Below are 11669 nucleotides of genomic sequence, written 5' to 3' on the forward strand. Positions count from 1 at the left end.
TCTCAGAAAATATTTTGTTTCAAGGAAAAAAATAAATTTTAATCAACATTCTCAAATGTTCTTCTGATTGCCAAGAATTCTATATTATTGTTAGAAATTATAGGTTAAAAGTTCTTCTGAAGCAGTTTGTGGGAAGCCCAGGCCTCCTTAGCTTCCCTGACAAGGGCGTTGACGATTTAAGGTCTCCAGCCTGCCCTGAGAGATCACTTATATAGAACAGCAGATGAAAAGCCAGTGCAGATGTAATTTATCGTCGGCGTTTCCTTCTAAAGAATAATTGTGGAGACTTGGCTGGATCAATAATATGGATTTTTGTTGTTAGGTCTTGTAGTCTGCACCATAATGAGAGATAGGGGACAGTGGTTGTTTTCTAATAGAAAATAAAGGATTGGTTTCCGTGTCTTTCTACATTTGAATGCAAAATGGCGTACTTGAAACTAATTCAGGTTGTTAAGAATAGTCTCCTATTATATCTCTGCTATCATATAAATAGGGCATGTTAAATGAACTCCCTTTATATTGAGTGAAATATTACATTTAGTTTTTTCTTAAAAAATTTTTTTCTTGAAAAGTACTCGGTGCCTACTATCCAACCCTAACCCCCCAACCCCTCAAAAAAAAAAAAGCAAGGGAAAATTGACTTCAGAATGAAAAACAAATCAAACCACCAGGGTAAATGTGCCATAGAATACATTGCAGACTAGCACCCTAAATAAAATCCTACACCTCAAAAATCAAGGTCGCCAGTGTCTCTAGAACCAAATCACATGGAAAATTAGTAATTTTGTCTTTGTGACTATACTTATCTTAAAATAGGAAAGGGAAGAAAACTTAATGTATTCATGCAGCTTATACACCTGTAAAGAAGATAAATCTCATGAGAATTTTTCCCTTTGTTAATGTTTTTATTTTACAACAAAGATGTAGGTTGCAAAGAAGTTTGTAAATGCGAGAAAATAATCATAACTGTCTTGAACCCAAAGTAATAAGAATACTCTTTCTTCATGAGAGATTTTGTTGGTTGCGTGACCCAACACCAACTTCCCACTGCCACATACCACACAGGCACACCAAGAGCACACCGTGTGCGTGTGTGGGGGCTGGCACACGCGTGCTTCATACACATGCACAGGGGATTCATGCCCACAAAACTGTGGTGATGAATAATTTGTAGAGAACAATTTTGCCTCAACATAGAGTAGTATGTTAATATTAACGAGCAAATTATCTTTTGGGATTTAAAAAAAGTCTACTTTCAGTGTTATTTAATTGATAATACAGCTAGTTACAAAGATTTATATTTCAAATTGATTAAATAATTAAATGAGTGATTATAATTAAACTTTATTCTTCACAGCCCATCTACTCTATTCTTTTTTATATGTTGAAATAATGATGCCAAGAAATAAACTTAACCCCAAAATAGAAAAGTGAAGATAGGAAAAATATTTAAATTCAACTTTATTTTACCGATGATAATAATGAACATTTTAACATACCATTGGGAAATAAGATTAAATATAATTTGTTTAAAACTCTATTAATACATGTTCGTTTAAATTAGAAAAGCTGGTAACGCTCTTAAATAGCGGCATACACTCTTTGATTACTGACATTATTCTGCCTTCCTAGTTTTGCTATTTTTTGTAACCTTAAAAAGGCAATTACCATTTCCAAAACACCTGAAGCTAAATTTCTGTCATGATATACCGAAATGTTTTAGAACAAAGCAGGCTGACTCGGGCAAAACCCTTGAAAGATTTGTTGTTGTATTAAACATCTAAATGAGTAAAGTAGATAAAGATAGATACAAATGATTTATTTTGTTTCTGGAAAAGTATTTTCTAATTTCTCTGTGTCTCTCCAAGGTTAGCACTTTTACTTTTTGCCCTTCTACTTGAGCTTTATGGGATAAACTGCCTTGCTTGCCAGCACTTATTACCTAAATATGATACAGTAGAAAGATAGATTGTGTTTATAAACTGTTGGGTAAAATGTTGGCTTGTGTAAAAATGGTTAAAAAAATGAGCATTTACACACTTTTAACAAATACGAAGTCTGCCAAACCTGTCTCTAATTGTTGCAGAGGTTTCCAGTTCAGGGTATCATTACAGACGAATAATAGAGGAGTTTTTGTACAATTTCTTTAGCAATCCCTAGACTTCATTTTTTATGCCACAAAGGTTTGAGAAACATAAACAGCATTGAATTGCTATTGGTACTAAGTAAGTAGATTTTATTGTTACTTGGGATCTTCAGTATGTTCAAGGAAACCACTTAATTCATATTATTAAGTAAGAAGTTATTAAAGAAGACCCTGATAGAATCAGGTAAAACCAATTCAGTATCCTTCAGTTGTTAGAAAATTCAATATGTTTTATTTAAGCAGAATCATATATACTGTATATTAACTATTCCAAGCAATCTTTACTCAGCTCAGAAAGGCCAGATGTATGGGAATTGTAAAAAATCAGGATATGCATAAAAACTGTTCAAGTGCGTAAAGCAGCCCCATCTGGAAGACATCTACCAGAAATGAAGTTGTACAAAACCATTCCATTGATAATAAAGCTAATTTTTATGGGTCTGACAAGTATGTAATTATGTTCAGTGGTGCTTTTCAGATTTTATCACAGTCAATAAACCGCAGTGGTAATTTCATTCCCATTTGACATATTTACATGGAAACATTTGATTGGAGGAATCAGTAACCCTGAAAGCCTTGATAGATATGTTTTAATGATCTGTGACCTCCGCAGTCCCTCATCTGTTTATTGTTGCAACAGGCGAGAAGTCGTTCCTGTGCGACCTCTGTGGCTTTGCTGGCGGGACGCGGCACGCCCTCACCAAACACCGCCGGCAGCACACAGGTCAGTATGGGTCGCCCGGGCACAAGCAAGTCCGAGGAGGCACCCCAGTAACTGCGCTTGGCCCTTGATTGCTTGTCTTTTTGGTTTTTGTAAAATCTGTGTACTTGGGGGTCTACCGAAAATTCTGTTTGAATAACGTAAGATTTTAATTCGTCTATTTTTATATATTTAAAAAAGTAGGCCTACTGCATGTTTTATGGATCAGGTGTCCTCTGTAAATTCACGTTAAGTAGGAGGAAGAAAAGAGTTTGGCCTCCGAAGCTCAGGTACCTCAGGTTCTTTTCTCCGTGGGCAAGACTGCCTTGGATGTCATGGATGAAGCTGGCGAGTCCATATCCCTCTCAGGCTCGCCATTCCTCTTGGTCAGTCTCCGCTCACCTGCTTTCGTCCGCACTCCCTCTCTCGTGAGCTGCCAGGTGCTTACCTACAGCCCTGCCTTCCCCTCTCTCTCGGCCTACCGGACTTCCTAAGTCTGGCCAGCAGTCCCCTACAAGTTGGAGCGAGTAGCTGTGTTTTAGGTCATTGCTGTTTCAATTAGTTTTGCTGTTAAGAATGGATAGCAAACGGGGGCCGGCCCCATGGCCTGGTGGGTAAGTTTGACACACTCTGCTTCAGCGGCCTAGGTTCAATCCTTGGGCTTGGACCTCTACCACTCACTTGTCAGCAGCCATGCTGAGGGGGCGGCCCACATGGAAAACAGAGGAAGATTGGCAGAGATGTTAGCTCAGGGTGAATCTTCCTCAGTTAAAAAAAAAAAAATGGATAGCAACATAGATGTGAACATTGGAGAGGATTTTTCTTTCATGACGTGTGTTCTTGGTGATTCAACAAAAGAAAATATATACTTTGGTTAGAAACTCTTCAGGTTGAAAAGTTTTAAACATTTATTAAAATTGGTTACCTACTCAGTATGTGTAATAGATCTTATAAATAATTATTTTAATAATTCTAAATTATACATGCCTGGCATAGTGTTGTGATGGCATGGTCTCTTCTAATTATTAATAGAATCACTTTCTACTCTCAGAAGTGATCTAGTTTACATGATAAATCCTGTGGTAACACAATTTGTAACTAAACATAAGACTTTTCTATGAGAAGGATTGAGTTTGGCAGTTTACTCTCAAAATGGCATGAAATTAAGATATGTGAAATATGTTGTTTATGTATGTTTTGATTCTTGATATATTATATTTAACAGTTAGCTACAGGTAGCTTTAATGCCCATTATAGTATTTGTAACATCAGTGAAAATTAATGCTAGTCATTCCTTTGAGGTCTTGAGTTTGTGTGATTCAAATTTCCATATGGGGCAAGAGTTATTACTGACTCAAGGAGAAATTTCCAATGTTTAACATAATGTGGAAAACACAAATTTAACTTTGTAAACATAAAAGTCCATTTTAAGTTCATAATAGCAACCTGTGATCACATTTTCCTAATCCAGTGACTTAAGGATTCAATGTAAGAGATGGCCAAAGGGGCCCAGTGGATGGCAGTCATCCTTGGCAGCTGTCTTGGAGAAGTTGGAAATATGTGTATAGTGAAGTGTGTTCATGTGGGGTTTTGACCATTCAGATATCCTTGTTGCTCACTGGCCTCACGCTGGCGTGGCCCTGGGGCCAGCTGACCCTCCTGTGCGCGTCTTCGCCAGCTTGGCAGTACTGCCTCTCGCACCGCAGTGGGGACAGTAATGCTGCGATCACAGGCGTTTACAGGTGATCGATCACAAAGCTTGCATCGAGCAGGCACAGCTTTATATTTTATGTCAGGTCCAGAGGCTCCTTATTACTTTGCTATTAACTTTATACCATATGGGACAACATCTCACAGACAGAAGCATCAGTCTTTTTGGCATTTATCTGCCTCTGTGGCACAAATCAAACATGATTCTTTAATACCGAAGTCAGTTCTTAAGACTGTTTGCTTCAACCAAACAGCTTAGTGCAGCTCAGTCTAGGCCCTTAGCCTTTATGCTGGATTTATAATATTTAAGCAACACACACCTTTTTTGTTTTCAAGGCCAGAATTGTATGGAGCAGTTGAAATCTATATTTCTCTGATGTAGTCCTCTTTGACATGGTTTACCTTTTTACCACAGTGCCCACGCAAATTACAATCAGCTTGCAAAGGGATAGGTATCAAAAGTGTTCCAAATGGCGTAAATAATTCCCTACTGCCATACAGACTGTCTGGGGGCTGACACAAAACATCTTCCATTCCAAGATTTACTTTTATCACCTGTCAGAGACCCTTGATTCAAGGGCACAGGAGCAAATCCTCACGTGTGGTTGAAGAGTCTTGGCCAGCTTAATAACCACCAGCCCGCCCAAAGGAATGTGAAGTGTGAGTTTCCATAGGAAGCATTCGGCCTGTCTGACGGATTGTTGACACACAAAGGGCGCTGCTCCATGTCGACAGCCATTCTTGCATCCCTCTTCCGGCTTTCTTTTACTTTTCCATCAGAGGTACCTAAGATGCAAAATATTCCTTAATGGTTATTTTGGCCACGATTATTGCTCATAAAGGAAAGTATGGAGAGCAACACAATTTTAACTAATATGTACTTGTATGTCACGTAAGGGAAAAACAGGAGGAAAGGAATTTTCACCTTTGTTCTGCGTTTTTGAGTAGGATTATACAAGTAGCCCTATTGACTTTAAGACAGCATTGTTCTTAGTAGGTACTGTCTTACTCATAGATTTAGTCATCCTCTGGCTTTAGAGAGACAAAGGATTTTCAGAAGGACTTTTCCCAATGCACCACATGAATTTGATCAGTCCGTCAAAAATTTTTCCTTAACAAGTGTATACACCTCTTCATACAGTACCTATCTCATTTCAAGCATTAGCAAATATTAGCAAACTCAAATTCTTATTTAAAATTTGTAAGATTTTCCTTCAAATTTTATAACCTAGAAGTTGAGTGGATTTTTTTGGCTGTCTGTTGAGACTAACAAACAAGAACGCACTTTTGTATTTCTGAAGTATATTTTCCTAAAGAAATTATCTTTCTGGGTTTAAAAATAAGACAATTAACGTATTCAAACAACGGTGTTGAACATGTAACAAAGTTAATATTCTTTTATAAACTATTTTGTTAATTATTGACTATTGTGTACAGATTTGAATAAACTGTAGTTTGTATATATTGACATGGAATTCTTCCCCTATCAAGAGCATAGGCATGCTTGAGCTTTCCTTTACGTGGTGGTTATAGCATAGTGTTTTATGTAGCATATTTTTGTAGCAGCATATTTTTTCTCTGTCAGCCTGTGTATAATTCAAAAATTTTTAATATTACACGATTTAATCTATTGCATTGTTAAGTCAAATATGAAATGACAACTTATAGTTTATTGCAACATAATGCTAGCTTAATATCAGATTATTAGAATTATAGAGAATATAAATGACATTATTCTTTAAAAGTCTTGTTTTTAAGTTTAAGTTGTGTCACATAAAAATGTGTTAAGTTAAAATGTGTGCCATAAAATTTTAAATGAAATAAGCTACATTTACTGTTTTCTAACTGCTTATGTTAAACCTCTCAACCAATAAAATTAACTTTGAAGAGCTTAGAGGACGTTTAATTTATACCGCTGACTCAGACAATAAGTCCTTAATGTCACCCTTTTACCTCCTCCAGATTTCTGCTACATCCACACAAAAATGGATAAATTAAAGGTGTCTTCCAAGGCTGCTATAATAAACAAGGTAGCAGTGAGTTATGATATCAACACACTTTCAAACACTTAGATTGAATGGAATAAGGAGACTGCAGAATATATTTGTGAATTTCTTAATGAAAAAAAAATCTTTAAATTGTTTGACCACTTAGATTCTTTATATTAAAACTGGGAGATTTATACTACCTAACCTGGAGTCTTATTATATAGCTGCAATAATCATGGCAGTATTGTATTGACGCATGGAACAGAATAGATCTATGCCTATACGCCTCAATTGTTTTCGACCAAGATACAATAGTTAGAGATAAATCTAACAAAGCTTGTATAAAACCTCCACACTGGAAACTTCCAGATACTGCTAAGAGAGATTAAAGAGACCTAGAGCAGAGTGTATACCATGTTCACGGATCCAAAGACTCAATATTGTTAAGATTTCATTTCCTTTCACATTGATCACTTCAAATCCTGTCAGGCTTTTTTTTTTTTTAAGAAACTGACAAACTGATTTTAAAATTCATATGGAAATGCATTGATCTGAAATACTCAAAGAACTTTGAGAAAGATGAACAAACTTGAGGACTTATTCTCCCTGACTTCGTGACTATAAAGCTATAGTAACAAGTCATTCTGGAGTTGGCATCAAGATAGACAAATATATCGATGGAATGGAATAGAGATTACAGAACATACCCATACTTACATGGTCAATTGATTTTTGACAAAGGTGCAAAGGCAGTTTAGTCTTTTTAATATATAGTGCTAGACAATTAGCTATCCATAAACTTTGATTCGTATATCATACTGTATTCAAAAATTAACTCAAAATGATCATAATCTAAATATAAAACTTAAAACTATAAATTGTAGAAGAATATTTAGGAGAAAAATCTTTGTGACCATGGATTATCAAAGATTTCTTAGATATCACATCAAAAGCCAGATTCATAAATGAAAAAACTCATAACATGAAAATTTATAAATTGATAAGTTGAAAACTTTATAAATGAATAACTTTTCCTCTTCAAAAGACAAGAGAATGAAAAGACAAACCACAGACTGGGAAGAATATGTGTAAATCACAAATCTTATAAAGGATTTGTATTTGTAATATATAAAGAACTCTCAAAACACGATTTAGAACACAAGCAACCAATTACAAAAGGGTCAAAGATTTGAACAAGCACTTCACCGAAGAATATAAATGTATGGCAAATAAGCACATGAAAAGATCCTCCACATCATTAGAGAAATACAGGTTTAAAGCACTGCCCACAGCAAGTGTTGGTGATGATTTGGTGCAAGAGGCACTCTCTTACACAGCTGGTAGGAATGTAAAGTGGAAAACAATTTGGCAGTTTCTTACAAAATTAATATGTACCTGCCATATGACTGAGCCATCCCACTCCTAGATACTTAATGCAAGAGAAGAGGAAACGTGTGTCTAAGCAGAGACTTGCCCATGAAGATTCATAGCAGCTGTATTTGTAATACCCCAAAATAAAAACAACTCAAATGCCCTTTAGTGGAAGAATGGATAAAGAAACTGTCTTACAGTCCTATAATGGAATACTAGTTTACTACTCAGTGAAAATAAATGAAATATTTACACCTGGAGCAACTTGAATTTGTCACGAAATAATGCTGAGAGAAAGAGGCCAAACAAAAGAGAGTACATAGTGTATGTTTCCATGAGTATATATTTCTGGAAAATCCTAACTAATATATAGTGATAGAAAGCAGGTGAGTGTGTGCTTGAGGATGATCAGGAGAGAAGAAAAGACATGAAGAAAGCTTTGGGGGTGATTGTTGTGTTCATTATCTTGATTGTGGTGGTACTTTCTTTCTGCCTCGTATGGTCAGTCTAGATAGATATGTCAAGTTAGTGAAGTAATAAATCATACGTGTGTTTTTATCCAGATGAGTTCTTCACTTTGTGTTTCTGTTTCCATGTGAGCTGCCCTTGGACATTGGTGTACAGTTAAAATACTCTCCATTGAATTTAATGAACAATTCTGTTCTTATAATGAATGTGGAAGTTTTCAGATGTGTTTATGTGTGGATGTTTATATGTTTCCATGATGTAGAATATTCCTGTGTCAGATTTGAAGAGAATGAGCTATTTTCTATAGCCTTATGTAATATGAAGAGCATATATTGTCTCTCAAAATCAAAACCTGCCATCATCATGAAAGTGAGTTTTCGTATGTCAGTTCAGTACAATTGAGTTGTCTATAACAATTTAAGTCACTTAACCAGCAGTTTTGAAACTGAGAACAAGGAGTTATTCAGGCTGACCCTGGGTGACTGCTTGATTGGGGTGTTGTAGAAGGGATTTATTTTAAGTATAGATGACTAAAAGAGACAAAAGTCTCTCTCAACTCTAAGACTTTTACTCTGCTTTGAATGTGGTCGTCTTTTTACAGGAGTGAATCAAATGTTCCCTGGTAGGATGTGTCAAGTGATATCTTTATGTTAACTTCAGTGACTCTGTGTACCATGAATTGTTTCATATGTGCTATAGGTTTGTCTTTTACTGGTTGTGAGGTCTTGATGGGAACCATTTGTGTTCACTTCTTTTATCTTTGCGAGAGAGGAGTTTGCAGTTATCAGGGTTTACGCAGTCCTGTCGTAATAATGATAAAAGCATCTGGTTATTGAGCGCCCTGCAAAGTACTTGGGGTGGCTTACTCCTTGCAGTTAGCCCCGCTTGTTTGGTGATGCTCCCCTCCTGCACTTGCTCAGGGGCTCAACAGGTAGGGAGGGAAATGTGGCAAAACCTGGATTGAGATTGAAGTCCATCTGGCTTCTTCTAACTGCTACCCTGGGCTGTGGTGACAGATAAAATGCCATCAGATGAGATGTGTATGCATTCAGTTAAATGTTACTGCAGTTATGGTTAAGGACATATAAATAGGCTTTGACAATGTAGGACAAATTTCTAAATGTTCTAATTTTCAGGACAGGTATAATTTTGTTGCTAGCTCAATTGATCTAATTTTAAACCAAGATATTTCATCCTTCATTTTCTGTATGTCAGTATACTTATAAAACTGTTACAAAACATTGGTAGACTTATTGAACGTATGTAAAATTAATCTGTCCTATATGTAAAATTTCTTGGGAAAATTGTTTATCAAGAAGAGTATCCCTGTATATTATAACTGTTTTTGGGGAAGAGATGCTGAAATTTTCTTTAGTTCATAACTGTCCAATAGAGATGTAATGCGAGCTACATGCGTGTCATTTTAAGTTTCCTGGGAACTGTATTAAAAAAATAAAAAAGTAACAGGTGAAAGTATTCTTTTAAGTAGTTTAACCAAATACATTCCAAATTATTATCGTTTCAACATGAAATCAATATAACGTTATTAGCGATATTTTTGTTCTAGGATTTTGGTGTTTATTTTACACTTCTAACACATCTCAATTTGGAGGCTAAACTTTCATCTGAAACCCGTGATCTATATTTAGATTAGATAAAATTTACACTTCAAAAAGTGGATTCACGTTCCCAAGCTGTTCCAAACAGACTTAAACATTTTTTCAATAGGTGAATCCAGTATCAGTTTTTAAATTTAAATTTATAGTAATTAAAATAAAATAGCCAAGTTTCAGGTGCTCTGCAGCCATTGTAGCTAGTGGAATTAAAAACTGCTAAGACTTGATGATTTCTTTGAATGTGTGTGTGAAGGAGGCATAGTTAAAGGAGAGACAGGTGTCAGTCAGAGGACCAGCTGCGAGTCCTGCGCAGGCCCTTGAGCCAGCTCATGGGTAATATATCTATGTAGAGAGATATTATGTCTACACAGGGGAGATAAAATTTAGAGTGCTATTAAATATTAGTTTAAATGTTTCTTTGAGGCCTCTGTACCTTTTATTCAACTTAGTGAACTGTAATTTCCTTTCTACCAGGTTTTAATTGGTATCAATTTATAGCTTTATTTTATTTTCTTCATATTTAAGATTTACTAAGTTTTACACTATATATTTAAGGTATATCTCTGTTACTTGCTTTTCCGTGGTGGTAACCTCACTGAGGTTTTTATAATGGCTCTAATGTAGCACAGTTTGTTGAATGCTCCAAATTCAGTGCTGAATCACAGCCTTAGTTTAGATCCTGTTTGTGTGAGTTACTTGTGAATGACATAATGGATACCTTGCATCTTTCCCAATATAGAAATAAAAATCAATGGTGTCTTCTAACTTTCTCACTGGAGAGTAAATATTCAAATGTCCTAAATATGTGTGGTTCATTGAACTATATCCTTAAAATTTCATGGAAATAGGGTTCTTTTAAATTGTCAATAACAGGTTTAGCCCTTCATCTCCAATTTTTATAATTGTTCATGTACAACACTTCTCGATATATTACAGGAGAAAAACCTTTCAAGTGTGATGAGTGTAACTTTGCCTCCACAACCCAGTCTCATCTGACTCGGCACAAACGGGTGCACACCGGCGAGAAGCCCTACAGATGCCCCTGGTGCGACTACAGGTAATGGCTCAGTACTGAGCACGGAGAATCAAGTGGGTCACCAGGACGGATTAAAATCCTGTTAAATTCACCATAAAAGAATAGGTTTCCTGATCAACCTGAATTAGCACAATTTAAAGCACGATTCATTTATTAGGTTGGGACGTTCTTTTACCACCTAATTTTAGCGACTGTTTTTGAAGTTGTAAAGTTCTTTTCCATTTTTTATAATCTTAACATTTAGGTTTTATAATCCTTTGGTACACCTGAATTTCAAGTGATTTTACTTGGTTGCCAAAGTAAGGAACAGTTGCATTTGATCAGTTATTCGGTGTATATGGCATCTCATCTACTACGAGTGAAGCACTTTAGGCAATGAAGACAATGTAAGAAATGTTTCCTGCCTTTAAGGGTGTTGTGGCATAATCACTGCCTTGTGATATTCACAAATAATGTTAACGTGCATTTCAGTGGGTAAATAAAGAGGCCAGGGGAGTGCATAGAGAAGGTATAAGTTCCGCCACAATGAAGTCCTCCTCGAGGAGAGAGCATTAGAAGATGGGTAAATTTCAAGGACACATGTATGTTGTACGAGGATGCAGGAGGTCACGGTACAATGTAGCATTTTGTGCTG

General features: G+C 36.0%; 1 protein-coding gene across 1 annotated transcript in view; it reads left to right on the forward strand.

The window, feature by feature from the left end:
- The window catches only part of LOC138915502 (zinc finger protein 407-like), a 12575-nt gene extending 1515 nt beyond the window's left edge, over window positions 1–11060 (forward strand). The window contains exons 3-4 of the mRNA XM_070222032.1: window positions 2787–2870; window positions 10936–11060. Coding sequence (XP_070078133.1) covers window positions 2787–2870; window positions 10936–11060 — 209 coding nt within the window. The remainder of the gene's footprint in view (window positions 1–2786; window positions 2871–10935) is intronic.
- Window positions 11061–11669: the final 609 nt, after the last annotated feature.

The sequence above is a fragment of the Equus caballus genome, chromosome 9 (assembly GCF_041296265.1).
Source record: "Equus caballus isolate H_3958 breed thoroughbred chromosome 9, TB-T2T, whole genome shotgun sequence".
NCBI lineage: Eukaryota > Metazoa > Chordata > Mammalia > Perissodactyla > Equidae > Equus > Equus caballus.